The sequence below is a fragment of the Perca fluviatilis genome, chromosome 10, assembly GCF_010015445.1.
Source record: "Perca fluviatilis chromosome 10, GENO_Pfluv_1.0, whole genome shotgun sequence".
NCBI classification, from domain to species: domain Eukaryota; kingdom Metazoa; phylum Chordata; class Actinopteri; order Perciformes; family Percidae; genus Perca; species Perca fluviatilis.
The window spans coordinates 16910999-16926438 of NC_053121.1; the positions used below are offsets into that span (position 1 = coordinate 16910999).

Consider the following 15440-nt stretch of genomic DNA (forward strand, 5'->3'; position numbering starts at 1 on the left):
CACAGCGGGGCTCATCACACACAGCTCTAATGCATATTTATCGTGTCCGGTGACAGCTCATGTGCGCTAGATTTATACGTTTCTCAACAAGCAATAGTAAAGCCTCAGTCACTCTTCCTCCCTTTCATCAACCAAAAATACAGGAGATAAATCAAGCGTTGTCAACCTGGCTGCAGCTTCCTCAGCAGTCGGCCATCTGTGGGTTCAGACGGACACGAGACCAAGCCTAGTTGCATTCAAGCTGCTCTCCTCAATTACGGCAAACAGATTTGATATACGTATGTCTGTCAAAAATCCGCCATGGCAATCACAGAAGCTTCTCTGCTGGCAAACGTTTTCCTACAGCAACTTTCTGATCAAAGACTTTTAGAAAGTGGCTGTGGCATGGCTGTCTGCATTGGGATTCAGGACAGACTCCCTGCGCTATGACTGTCTCTGTTTGCACAGCACAATCTGAGTTGAGATGTGAAGAAAGGCAATACCACTAAAGAGCGAGGGGAGGATAAGGGAGGGGAGAGGAGGAGGAGAGGGGAGGGATGGCAGGATTAAGCCCCAGCCCCCCTCTCTGCCTCGGAGCGGCCATCTTTCATCTTGCGACTGCCCCTTCTAATGCTTTCAAGTGGTTGAAACCCTCGACATCTGCTTCCCCTCCCTGGGACACGGCACAGGCCAGCGTCCTGTAGAGAAGCACAACCACAGGACAGCTCGAAGGGCAGTGTCCTTTGAGCTGCCACAGAACGCTGATGGCTCATCCACGTAGAATGATGCAGCAGCAGAAAAAAAGAGGTTACATCTTAAACTCGTATTAAGACGTGGTGATATTTTCGCTGCCAACAGCTGCCACTTTCAGACCCAAATTCATTGTTTAAATACACAAATTGTGGCTCATACAAGTAAACACACTCACCACAGAAACATTTCACAGTTCACTCACCCAGACACATTAATTCTACTTACTACTTGCGAACAAATAAATGTAAATAGCTCCGTAAATAAACACTTCATCTTCGCCAAGAAGAAATAAGCCCCCCGCCGCCTCTGATTAAGACTACCAAAGTGATATATCTGGCACTTAAGTCTGCTGTTTACGTCAAATACAAAGACTTCAACACAGCCACCCACACTGATGCTGAAATATCACAAACTGAGTCTGCGTGTCTGTATATTTCCCTGCTAGTCTTTGTAGCTTAAATATGAAATTCTCTAATAATGACTGTTTTTTATGCATGCCATTTCTGGAGCGTTTCATCTGCTGCGGCTTTCAATATCATGAGTTCAGTGGTATTCCATGACTCTGGCAGCAAAACTGCCATGAGCAATAAAGCAGCACTGTGAAGTGGTAGGAGCTGTGTCTCTGATTTTCTCTGAGATCGGTAAAACAGCACTCGTGATTTCGGAAACCATGTCCGAACAGAATGAGTAGTGCTGTCAAGACGAAGACTGCGAGGCATCGGCGACGAGGTGATTGAGGCCTCCCCAAGACAGAGAGGGTGGTGTCATGTCACTTTCACTCTGCTGTCTGTAAGGAAGACATTTTTTTTCAAAGGAGAAGCAATTCAATTATTCCTTAGGAAATTATGTTTGTTATTTGGGATTTGTTCCTTGTGGAGAAAAGTCATTGTAGATTTCCTTCATACTGCACTGCGACTAAAATGTAATTTAGGAGCACCCCATGAGACTGTAGATTTGTTCGCTTCCGTCTCTGAACCCCCACCGCCCCCTTTAAAGCCCACCCCCGCACAAACAATGTAGATCCACGTAAAAGATGGTCTGTTGACTCTTAGTGCAACATGTGTCTATTTCTGTATAGAAGCAGGAAACCGAGGCGTTCTGTTCAGCTCCTTTCATTGTGTGCCACCATGTTGCATTGTATTGCCGAGTGCATGTGTGCAGCTCCGTTCCTTCTGCAAATGTAGGGAGTAGGAGTCTGGTTTTATTTATAGCAATCCGCCCACAAACTGAAGTATTTAGTGATCTTTTAGGTAAAAAAAAAACTTGCACAAGGCATAACTGATGCAGAGGTGTTAGTGTGTGTGTGTGTGTGTGTGCGCGTGTGTGCGTGTGCGCGTGTGTGTGTGTGTGCGTGTGTGACGACTGCAAAAAAAGAGCATCTGTGTCTATAATTGCAGTGTTTGAGGTTCATCCAAGTCAAGCTACCTTGAAAAGTACATTAACGGGGGGAGGGCATGTGTGCAGGGTTCATATATTCTAAGAACACTTACATCTTACTGCATTAATGCATTTCCTACATGGAAAGGATTTAATTATTTGGTCTAGTCCATCCTCTATTTGCGAGCCATAATGACAGCATCTGCTCCTGACAAACATACAGGGATTATAATCGAGAGCATATAGCGATGGATGGAAGGAGAGAAGATGACAGACATAGTACTGATTCCCTCCTCAGTCTGTGAGCTGTCTGAGACACCAGGCCATCTGCACATTCATTATCACAGCCATGATTCCATTATTGTTCTGTGTGGCAACAATGACTTGTTATGTCTGGCCTTTGTTATTCTTATCAACTACGTTGCTGACAGCCCCCTTTTGATCACGGCAGCAACAAAATTAACAATTATCATGTAGTATAGCACATAACTGAATCATCCTCCGTCATAGTGACACGCTAAACATCACCCTGTCTCTTCTTCCTGTGTCCTTGCAGGTCTGTTCCACAGAGCCATCATTCAGAGTGGGTCAGCCCTCTCCAGCTGGGCGGTGAACTACCAGCCGGTCAAGTATACACGTCTCCTGGCGGAGAAGGTGGGCTGTAATGTCCTGGACACCTTAGACATGGTGGACTGTCTGAGGAAGAAGAGCTCCAGGGAGCTGGTTGAGCAGGACATACAACCAGCGAGGTACCACGTGGCCTTTGGACCTGTAATCGATGGGGACGTTATACCTGATGACCCGGAGATCCTGATGGAGCAGGGCGAGTTCCTCAACTACGACATCATGCTGGGGGTCAACCAGGGCGAGGGGCTGCGCTTTGTGGAGAACGTGGTGGATTCAGAGGACGGCGTGTCTGGAAATGACTTTGACTTCTCCGTGTCAGACTTTGTGGACAGTCTGTACGGGTACCCAGAGGGCAAGGACACGTTGAGGGAGACCATTAAGTTCATGTACACAGACTGGGCAGACAGAGACAATCCAGAGACCAGGCGCAAGACGCTGGTGGCTCTGTTCACCGACCACCAGTGGGTGGAGCCATCGGTGGTAACGGCTGATCTCCATGCTCGCTACGGCTCACCCACCTACTTCTACGCCTTTTACCACCACTGCCAGAGCCTGATGAAGCCAGCCTGGTCAGACGCCGCCCACGGGGACGAGGTGCCCTATGTTTTTGGAATTCCTATGATCGGTCCCACTGACCTTTTCCCCTGTAACTTCTCAAAGAACGATGTCATGCTCAGTGCTGTGGTCATGACCTACTGGACCAACTTTGCCAAGACTGGGTGAGTAAACTTTTGAAAGTTATTCCAATTGTTAGAATTTTTTCGGTATTGATACCGATACTGCTTATGGGTATCGATACACTACAACTTAATTTTAATGAGTCAAAAGTATAACTAGGCGCACTAGTGTTCAGTATGCCCTTTATTTATGTTTTATGTGACCACGGTATTCTGTTTATTGTCCATCTGGAGGAAGAGAATGTGTGCATGACCTCTCAATCGATGGCAGGTTGTCTACCTCAGTGATTTTCAAAGTGAGGTCCTTGGCACTCTGCCAAGTAGTCGGTGAAAGGTTTTCAGATTCTTTTTTTTTTTTTTTTTTTTACAAAATGCTTCATAGTTCAACAAAATATTTTATTTTTTTCAACTATAATAGTGCATATATTACTTTCTAATCTAACAAATCTATAACTCTTAGAATCAAATCAAATATGTTTAATACACATCTATCTGTCTAATACAATTCTCTTGTGTTGTTCTTTCACATAACTATAGAAGTGTAATAAATGGACTATGTCTAATTATTTCAAGGGACATGCATGATCTCTAGTCCACCTCACACGTGGTTGGTACAGGAAAAATAACAAACCATCTTCTTCACATGTGTTGAGAGCAGTGGATGAATATAAAGTACAATAATAATATGTGCACAGGTAGTCAATTGCTACAAAAAACACATCAGATGCAAGGAAGCATTTAAAAATGTATGACATACATTTAAGAGCAGGGAGTTGCTTGATTTTAATCGTGCTAGCTAAAGTTAACATTAGAATTTAAACATGCTTTAAACATTTTGTTTACAAACTACTAAATAATAAATACTCAAATAACTGTGAGGGAGTGTTACCTTGACTTGAGGTTAACTCGCTGCGTTATTTTTAGTATTGAAGCCGGTTGCTAATTAGAGCCAGGGGTAATAGACTGACTGCCGTGATGGTGGAGCAGCAGCCGCTTTGGTCAGAAAGTCTACGGTGACAGGTGGCGTTAGCTGTGTTACCTTTCTCTTTGCTCCATTTAGCAAATTTACTCTTCTGAGCCTTTTGATCCGTCTGCTATACAGTTCTCAGAATGCAAACAACCGTGATGTAGTCGCACGAAGCAAAAGAAAGTCATCATTAGCAGACAGCTGTATATCTTGAGTCTAATAATAGTAGCAACAACACACATTCACACATATTATTAGTTTGTCTTTTAAATGACAGCAGTGCTTCAAATTAGTAAAACCGTTGATCGCACAATTACAGACTTGTTATCAGTCGAAAGCCACCCAGAGAAATCCTATCTCAGTCCTATTAAAAGGACGTCTGTGCTACAGAAAATAAGCCGCAGGAAAAGGAAGCTCTACAATGGATAGCATAGGACAGAAAAGGCATTTTTCAACACAGACATTTTTTTTTCCTGGACTTCCTGGGTCCTAGTCTGAAAACCTGAGACATATTGAATCTGAGGAAGATTAAATGTTCCTCCGGAATGTGTGCTGTGCTATTTGTGCTTGGCTGCCTGTTTGGGTTGAGTATGTGTGCATGGCCGCCTGCTTTTCTGTATACTTCTGTGTGTATTTCTTGGCTGGAAATACTATCTATGCTCTATTACACCGAGGCCCAAAAGACACAGACTTATCAGGGAGACATATCAAACTCTTGCCCTCGGTAGAATCGATTCCCTCAGCGTGGACCCAGTCGATCACCCGTGCTCTGCGTGACTCCAACTCCCCACAATGCTCAATTTCACCCCCACCCATCAAAAAGCCTGGCCATTTTGTATGACCACTAGTAATCATTTCTAACAACTGAAATTTAATTTGACAATCACTGTTACCAGAGAGGTATTGATCCCATCCTGAAATCTTGTTCTGTTTTTTTATCTGTCTCTAAATCATCTGCTGTCCAATCAGGTGGCATTTACATCTGGCTGATAGGCTGAGCCACGTGCCGCCGCCTCTGCTAGATCCTTGAACCGCTAATGGCAGACTGGTGCAGATGGACTGATGTCGGCTCCTCAAGGGAAGCAATAATGTCCATCAGTGATGCTCTGACTAAACAGCTGTCTCTTCTGCCTGGCAGCCATCTTGTGTCAACACATACAAGGCAGCAATTTGTAGATGGAATTTCTTACTTGTCCTTTTCAAAAATATGATCTGCCGTTATAGGAAAAGCAAGTGTGTTTAATTTTAATGAGAAACGTTTGAGGCCTCCAGGTAACGATGCACAGTGCTTATGTACTGAATCACTCACACATCTTGGATCTTGCAACATCAGCTAAATTAATTCTAATGGATGATGACAGCCTGCCCATCTTATCCACAAACACTCAGACTCAAAACAAAGCCATGGGCAAAAAGCCTGCCGTAATCCTGACCTGGCCTTCAACCTGACAAGCCGTAGAAGTCTAAAAACAAATTGCACTTTTACTCCTGACCCCATGTCAGTTTTGTAGATTGATTGATTGATTGATTGATTGAAACTAGGAGCAAACTGGTTTTAGATCCGTGCTCGCCATGTTACCGGTAGTATCCACCCGTGTGTCGCCTTGGCGTAATTCCAAACTGGGGGATTACTTGCAGACCAAAATTAGGCACTCAGATGGTAAAGAGCATGGGATTAGATGCCAGGATAATAGGAAACTCAGCATGTTGCTCCAAAGGTTAATTTTACCCCAGCCCAAGTAAAGGACTCTCCCATTAATACCTCGGGGGAGGGTGGGGGATATTTCTCATAGATTCTGAAGTTCATTCTCCTCATTTAGACCACACTAGGGTATATAGATCTCTCCTCCAACACCACCCAACCCAATCTGGCTCTAGAGGACATCCTTTTAATTAAGACACAGTTGAATTCCCTTTGCCTTCGTGGCCCGTCCAACAACCATCTTCCCTATATCTGTAAAGCAGCTCTCACTCCTTTTCCAGATGTTCATAATGAACTGACCCAGATTGCACTTCCTGCCCCCTCTCAAAATCGGCTGTAGAAACATGTGTGACACAATGTTGAGACACTTGTGCTGCATGTCAACAGTGTGTATCATAGCAGCATTCCCCCCAAAGCTCTTCCTGTCCCTGGCTCTCATGTGTCATCTTTACAGGGCAAATCCCTGCCCATGCGCTTTTTTTCCCTCATCAGTGTCAGTGAACCATAAAAGCATATACAGAGAGTGCATGCAGTCAAATCTTCTTAGTGTGTGTGTGTGTGTGTGTGTGTGTGTGTGTGTGTGTGTGTGTGTGTGTGTGTGTGTGTGTGTGTGTGTGTGCGTGTGTGAGTGCGATTGGTAGAGTGTGTGCTTTATGAGGCTGTTCTTTCCTGAGAGTTAGGGATGTTTCAGAAGCCGGGGATTTAACTCAGCTCAGAATAATTTTCCTGGCTGCAACATTTGTTTTACTATTGACAGGCAAACATTGCCTTCGCTTTATTGCCACAACAACTTCTTTTTGAACAGTTATTTTTTTTTTTTCAAAAGTTTTGCAACAAGTCCACATACTGCGACTTTCACACCTTCTCGTACACAAATACAAGCACAGCAGCGACAAAAACACTGCCAGAGCGCGTCACAAAAGACATAATGATGAAAAGCCCCAGAAAAGATCAATCATTATATATCATTAGTGCTATAAATACTGTGGTCCATCTTCCCACTACCTGTTTTTTTTTTTTCTTCCTGCTGGCTTGTGCTCATTTCCCCAGTTCCGTGTGCGAGCTGTGCCACATGCTGCGCAGGGTCTTGCTATGTAGTTAAAGAGCGCAGCGCTGTCATGTGTTGAATATTTTTCCTCATTCTCCTCCATCCTCCTCTCTCTCATTAAGCTATACAAAAAAAAAGAAAGTCTACTCATGTTTTACGTTCACAACATGAGCTAAAATATGCAGTATTGATTACTTTGTCTTTCCTGACAACGGCTGTCGACCAAACAAATGTAGATAAAAGTAACTACAGTGTGTCTGTGGTACATTTAAACAGCCACCGCTTTGATTTACAACCCTGCTAGCTAATTCTTTATTTTATTTTTTTTTGTTCTCCTCCCACTTTTCAATCGAACAGCCCTCCTCTGTAGGGTAAACAACGCGTATACATCAACTGTTTCTCCCATCTGACCTCATTCCCGCACTTCTTCAGCCTTTTTTTTTTTTTTTTACCCCAGCTGTCTAGTAGTTACATCACTCATCCTTGATTCCCGTCCTTGTCCTTTCTCCGGATTATCCCCGTTCCCAGCTTCCTTCGTTAGGGCCAACTCAACCTGTACCAGGAGTCCGTGAATGCTCGGCATTGTGGAGCAGCACAGCCCCATACAGCCATCTAGCTACTCCATTAAATAGGCACTCACTTGATAGGAGATTTGTAGCCAATATCCTGATTTGCATTAGCGAAGGTAAGGAAGTGGTGTGGCTTGTTAAGGGGCCTGGATGCCATTGATCGTTGTCCATGCTGTGTGCTGAATGTAATGAGAGGAGGGCGGCGGCGAAGTAGATCTGCATTACAGGTACGTTTTATGTTTTCGTTTTTTAAATAAATGGGTGTAAGTTATACAATTATGTTGAATACTTACAAATATAGCAGTTCAGAAGTGTTAGAAAGCTGCTTGGGAGAAAGGGAATGTAAGAAAGGTGTTGGGGGGGAAGGAGAGGTGTTTTGTTTGTTGCCACTCATCTAATCAAACAAATCAATAGCATCCATAATAAGTAGTGGTCCCAGAGTTATGACCTCCAACAATTCTGCACGCCCCAAAGTCACAGCACCTCGCCCTGCATCACTTAGCCTGCTGAACCAGAGGCTGCCATTAAATTTGAACCACACATCACTCAGCCCTCTGCCCCAGCGTGCAACCACATGAAGGGTAAAAGAGCACAGGCTGATAATTTGCCCGCTCAGTGCTGAAGTTGCCCCCTACAACCAGTACAGGCAAAGTCTACACAGAGAATCGAGCGTATTTATTAAACATTTACATCGAATGCAGGGAGAGGTGTTGGGAACCTTCTGTTGGAGTTAAAAAATTACAATTAGCTGCTTACTTTGTGTTACCTGGTAAGTAGATAAACAACTGCAGGGGGAGAATTTGTTACACAACATTTAGGACAATAACTAAAATCAAAAACAGGCTTCAACTCAGCATATTTTAGCAGCATAGCAGAATGAGCATCAGTGCCACTGAATTAATGCGTGTTCCTTTTTTATTTTATTTGGAGAAGCTATACTCTGAATTCAGAGACCCTGAGTGTAGTGAAAATAGATTCTTGTCTTCTGCCTTAGGGCACCTAAACGTGTCTTTTCAGATTTGGTAATGGCTAGGTCTATGATCATTCAAGCGCTTCAAATTACATCAGGATGAAAAGGGGAAGGAGGTACATGGGAAATGAAAAAAAGAAAGAAAATGATATTCATTCTTCCCCCTTATCTACCTTTTACATCAGTGCGTTCAGATAGGGCTTAGAATAGGTAATGAGCTCAGGCCCCCGTTCTGTAGGTAGAGCTGGGAGTCGTGTCTGCCATCAAGGTGCCGCAGCATCTTTTAGAAAAGCAGTTTAACACTTACAGCAGCCTTTTTTCATTTCTTGTATCCGCCTTCAGAGGCTCGTCATCATAACTACACAGCAGGTACTGCTTTGTGAAAAGGGACATTTCTTATGTTCTTCTTGTGTGGCCCTGGAGGTCATCACACCACAGTGCGTCACAGACAGACACACACACACACACACACACACACAGGTACACAAGCTGACGGACTCGAGACGAAGCGCGCACACACCAACTCCCAGTCAATCACGGATATAAACACATGGGAGCACTTAAACACGCATGGCAGGCCAAGGTTAGCGGGGGTCAGCAGGTCGTCGCGATGGGAGGGGAGTGGGGGAGGGGCTGAGGAGGAGATGAAGGTGATGGTTTATAGTACTGCAGCCATATGAACACATCAGAGGAAATCTGAAAGGCCATTAAAACGCCTGCTTTTATAGGTGTAATAATCCCTCTCCCCTGCCTGGGAGTCCAGCCACAGCTCCAATGACCATCCGGATTAAGTGGGAGGTCTGACAGGAGGCAGGCTATCAGCTAATGCAGGGGAGCTCTGAGAGCCCAACAGGACCACAAACATCACATTATACCTGGGCTGTTCATACAGTACAAGTCACAACGAGGTGTTTGCTGTGGAGCTGAACACACACTGCGAGCTCCAGAGGTGTTCAGCGTTTTATCACCGGACTGTAAGAATATTTAAATGTGAAATTATACGATGACCACAAGGTTTGAGTGTCAGCTGTAATTTTAGGCTATTCAGGCGCAACAAATGAACAGGGAAAGCAATACAGGCTTTTTTTTTTTTTAAATGTACCTCAGGCTCCGACACACCTTTTTATTTCAGCTTGCTAGATGTTTACAGCTTAAGATAATGTTCAACTTCAATAAGTGTTTTCATGAATCCATTCATTTTTTATTTTTTATTATCTCAAACGAAAAACAAATACTGCGCGGTGACTTCTAAAAGTCTTCGGTCCATCAAAATCAGCACATGGTTAATATCTAATCGCCAAGCTTCTCTTTCCAGCCTATTTAATTATATTTTGTTCCGTCTGTATCTCTTGAGTATTCAGCTGCTGCTAGTCTTCTGCTGACGTCACATTCATTACATCGTTTTAAAGTAATAAAAGCACAGAGACTAAACAAAATGTCTCATGGAGCTTACTGCGCAGTTCAGATAGAACAACTTCAAACCTTTTTTATTTATGTATTATCTACAAAGGGTGAACACAATAATATCTTGTGGAGCTGTTGCAAAAAAAATGACTGCTTTTGTGGTGAATTATGAGTTTTTCACGTTACTTCATTCTCATATGCATTCAAGGGGAGGACAAAATAAGACCTATAAAAGATATCTCAAGATTTTCAACAAAAAGGTTTATATCATCAGCTTTACTCTGCTGGCAGTATTCACTATAGAACTATTGTACTGGATTATATCGTACAGGTGTTATGACCACCTATAATGTTCCACACAGAATTCAGACACCCAGAGAACATGTCAGCAATGATTACGGCACTATTTTACCATGTTCAGATGGAAATCATAGCACAGCACTCAGGAAACATCATAAAGTGGATCTGGCTACATTGCATCACACAGTGCCGAGTAAGCCTTAGTACAAATAGAGCAGAGTAACCTAGTAGTCCTCACACCACATTGAGAAACAGAGCCGGAGCTCAGTTCACTCCCTCCGACTCTACAGCTCAGGGCAGGACATCAAAGCCAGCATGCAGCCCAAAGTTGAGCTGCAGTGGTAGAAATTGTTCAAAGGAATGTAGCCTGTTTACTATTGACTTTGCCACAATTACCCAAGCATATGTGTGTGTAATTAGATAAGGCAGCCAGTTGTTCTCTAATGCGGCAAATCAAATTAACTAAAGATGCCACATTGATTTCTTTGTGTTACCTAAATTATTCATCTTCACTTGCACTGAACCAGCCAGCCGGCCACCAAAGAGCTTTTCTAACTCCTCCACACCACCGCTCCCTTGCTCCCTGCGCACACCGATTGCTATGTGAAAAGATATCCAAGTAGCTGTTCAATCATTTTGCCGTAACAATTCAGCAACTCGTTCTCCCCTCTTTTCCCCTGAAAAGAGAGCATTTGCAGTGTTGTGGAAATGCAACGGAATTCCCATTAACGAGACGGCTCTAACCTCCATCGTTGTTGTCATGTGCGTGTATGTGTGTGTGAGAAAGAGAGGGGGAGAAAATTTGCATGCGTGTGTGTGACAGCATGCGCAAGACTACTGTGGGAATTCATGAAAGCATGCAGGCTGCAGACAACCACGTCTCAGGCTGCTCCATTGACGTCCTGTTCTCTGGCATGTTGCACACGGGGAAATCAATATGACCTTACCTCCACCACCCACTCCTTTGAAACTTAATTACTGATATTCAGCTACAAAGTCATCATAGTCTGGCTGTCAATATTCATTGGGGATCATTACAGGCCTAATAAAAGAGGTTATTTACAGGCTGCTCTGCTGACACCAGCCCAGGTCCAGGCCATCTCAATTTGCTTTACCCCCACCCCCCTCTCCCTCTCTCTCTCTCTCTCTCTCTCTCTCTCTCAGTCTCTCTCTCACCTCTCCCAGAAGCACTGACCTGAAAAAGAAAAATTGACAGCAGAGAAACCAACAGGGGAGAGGATGGAGGGTGAATTCTTCTGCCATGGCTTTTAATTCTCTTGGCTGTGTTTGGAGGTTTTTCAGCCCATGCCAAAAAAACACTGTAGCCGCCATATCCCTTAATCCCGAACTAAAGTGAACTTTTGCTTGCCACTGACATCGCAATCAGAGGGATATTTCATGACATTTAGAGAAATGTCGCACAGATCCTTACTTCCTTTCAACAACACAACAAACTTCTCTGTTCCAACATCAATGATTGTGTTTTCAAGGCCGCGGCGCCATTGTTCACGTTCGTTCACAGAAAAGTAATTTCCTCAGTACCAAAAGCAATAGCGATGGGCAGCAGAACTCCCACTCCTGACTTTGTATGGCAACAAGGCAACATGGAGCTGTGTGATTGTGGGAGATTGCTATATGTTAATTCATTTAATAAATCAATAGCTTCACTGTAATTGAAATGGTTGGTCATCCGGTTGTTGAGGCAACGTGTCAAAAAGCTGAAAAGTGGAACAGTGAACTCTGTAGATCAATAGAGGTACTGCATACAGAAAATCTCTCTCTCTCTCTCTCTCTCTCTCTCTCTCTCTCTCTCTCTCTCTCTCTCTCTCTCTCTCTTGCTCTCAGTCCTACACACACACACACACACACCCTTATATCCAAGCACACAAACGTGCCTCTGCAGTTCCCTCTTAGTGTCTTGATTAATATGGTCCACTTTACATCAGTACACTGGATGCCAATGCACACTGTGCTGCCTTCCCCGAGCAATTAGCAGAGGGGCTCCACCAGGGTTGGATTATCAACAACAAGATGCCTCCTGACGCGAGCCCTAAAGCCTGCTGACTTATTCATGTGTTTACTTTAAAAGCCTCTGCCCTGGTTTTTGTGGGTGGGCTGCATCAGAACTGAATTAAGAACAACATCTGGGCTGAGAGAGGATAGGAGAGATAAGACAGACAGAAAGGTGGCTGAAAAACGAGAGGGAAGGGGTCGTGCTGCATGGAGATCTCGTGGTAGAAATAAAAATGGATTGGGAAAATAAATTGATAGGAGAAATTAGTGTCAGCTGATGCCACAACATAAAGTGTAATACATACAGTACCACACCATACACACCTTGATCAATTATTAACTGCAGCCTGTTAGTGGCTGTTGTGGGTTTGTGCTGTCGCTGTTGTGGGTTTCGCCAAGCAAGATCAATAAATTCTCCACTGGTGGCTGAACCCCTTTTACACCGACATATAAGCTGTGACGGATACTGTTGTGTTTTCCTTGTAGTATTTCGATGTGCTTCGTATAGCCACATGAATGTGGGAGTATGAATAATTAAATGCACTTCTAGAATCTCATGTCACATCTGTCTATTCTCTTTCTGTAGGGATCCCAACAAACCAGTTCCCCAAGACACCAAGTTCATCCACACCAAGGCCAACCGTTTTGAAGAGGTGGCCTGGTCCAAGTACAACCCCCAGGACCAGCTCTACCTGCATATCGGCCTGAAGCCACGCGTGCGCGACCACTACCGCGCTACCAAAGTGGCCTTCTGGAAACACCTAGTGCCCCACTTGTACAACCTCCACGACATGTTCCACTACACCTCCACCACCACCAAAGTGCCCCCGCCAGAGACCACCCAGAACACCTTGTCCACCAAGAGGCCCAACGGGAAAACCTCCTGGCCGTTCAACACCAAGCGGCCTCCCATGTCCCCGGCGTACAACAGCGAGGACAAAGACTCGTGGAACGACGACGAGGAGACCGGGCCGCTGGTGGTGGAGAACCCGCGGGATTACTCCACAGAGCTCAGCGTCACTATCGCTGTGGGAGCCTCGCTGCTGTTCCTCAACGTGCTGGCTTTCGCAGCCCTCTACTACCGCAAGGACAAGCGGCGGCAGGACTCCGGCCACGGGCAGCCCAGCCCGCAACGCCAGACCACCTCCAACGACATTGGCCACCACGCGCCCGAGGAGGAGATCATGTCGCTGCAGATGAACCAGACGCACCACGAGTGCGAGGCGGGGAACAGCAACGAGGGTGCACTGCGCTTGGCTTCGCTGCCCGACTACACGCTCACTCTGCGGCGCTCTCCGGACGACATTCCCCTCATGACGCCCAACACCATCACCATGATCCCCAATTCCCTGGTGGGCATGCCCAACCTGCACCCCTACAACACCTTCACAACCGGCTTCAACTCCACAGGCCTGCCGCACTCCCACTCAACCACCCGCGTATAGCTTTAAGAAGGCCAGGGGCAGCCGGCGCAGGCGGGGGAGGAGGAGGAGGAGGAGGCGGCGGTGGTGGAGGAGGAGCAGGAGGATGAACGACAGAGGAGAGGATTGTGTTTTATAAATATCACAGGGAGGGGGAGGGCTGCGATGGGGAGGGGAAGGGCATGAGTCGGATTAAAACGTGAAGAGATTTAACTAGACTTTTACTACGAGGAGAGTTGCTGAGAGCTCTCTATGGATGTCAAGTTGTGCAGAGCTGCCAAAATCAAACTGCTTCCCTTCTCCTGATCCAGGGAGGGGTCTTTCTGCAGTGTTTTTTTCTAAAATAATCATTTTAAAAGCCTTTTTAAGCAGACTAAGGAGATATCAACACTTATCTTGAATTCATAACAAAAACAAAAGAGAAGTGCTTTTTATTTCCCATCCCTTCCTCCTGCGGGAGACACATTTCGAACAATGGCCTCTACGTCAATATTCGCAAAATGTTTTTAATTGCTTCTTTGTTTTGTTTTACGTTTCAATGCCTTACAAAGCTTGTTCTTTTTTGTCATTATTTCTATTCCCTGAGACAATTCCAAGTGGAGTGTGTTACAAGCCGATGAGACTCTAAGATGAGAGACTGAATCCAGGATGGAAACCTGGAGGATATGCAGATGTAGAGATTTTAAACCCATTTTGGGCAACTCATTTTTTTTTTCTTCTGTTGCGTACCAACACAACAGCCACACAAATGGTGTTATCTTTTTTATCTCGTATAGAAATGATTTGTCTGGGACAGCTCCTGTCGGGAGATGAGAAGGCAGAGATAAATACTATGTTACTGTGATTGTTTTGCTAAGAAAAAAGTGCATCTTTTACAGCCAATTTATCTGTTAAGCTATCTGATATTATCTCCACAAAGTGTGCACGTACACATGCTGCTTAGAGCACCTGTGTGTTTGTGTGCATGTGAAAATGATTTCTTGTTCCTTGCGCGGAAGCGCGGTTAAGGGGATGAGATAAAGGAAGAGACACATTGTCGGAACTTGCAAAAGCAAGAGTGGCGAGTGAGTGAATCTGTATGTGTGAGAGCGTTTCAGTGTGTGTGTGAGTGTGTGTGTGTGTGTGTGTGTGTGTGTGTGTGTGTGTGTGTGTGTGTGTGTGTGTGTGTGTGTGTGTGTGTGTCCGTGCACCTGTTTTTTTGTTTGTAGGTTGTATAATGTGTTTTTTTGGGGGGGGTGGGGGGAAGGGGGGGGTTGAGTACTTTCTCATGTTGTTGATTTTGGTTCACCACGAGTAGTGTTTCTGCTGCGTCTCTGGGTGTCTGTCTTTGCGAAATAGCACTTTTGTTATTTTCAAAGTTATATATGTCTAATTTTGCTTAAAGATTACAAAATAAATCTATTATTTTACGTGTAAGAGAAAAAAAAATAGCTAAAGATTCAACTGAACTAACTGACATGATTCCATTGACTTTGTAAGAGTTCCTCTTAAAAAGCAGACAGTGGCCTGTTTGCACTGAATAAACCTACATCAGTGCACACTTGTATTTCTTTGAATATATATATATAAATATGGGCATACATACATATATGTATAGGGCTTCTATGGAGATATCACTCCCACTTACAAAACA

At 44.6% G+C, this 15440-nt stretch overlaps 1 protein-coding gene across 2 annotated transcripts in view; it reads left to right on the forward strand.

Moving 5' to 3' along the window:
* The window catches only part of nlgn3a (neuroligin 3a), a 126178-nt gene extending 111216 nt beyond the window's left edge, over window positions 1-14962 (forward strand). For both annotated transcript variants that reach the window (XM_039813766.1, XM_039813767.1), the window contains 2 exons: window positions 2666-3455; window positions 12973-14962. In XM_039813766.1, the coding sequence (XP_039669700.1) occupies window positions 2666-3455; window positions 12973-13831 (1649 nt within the window). In that variant the 3' untranslated portion in view covers window positions 13832-14962. The remainder of the gene's footprint in view (window positions 1-2665; window positions 3456-12972) is intronic.
* The last annotated feature ends 478 nt before the right edge of the window (window positions 14963-15440 follow it).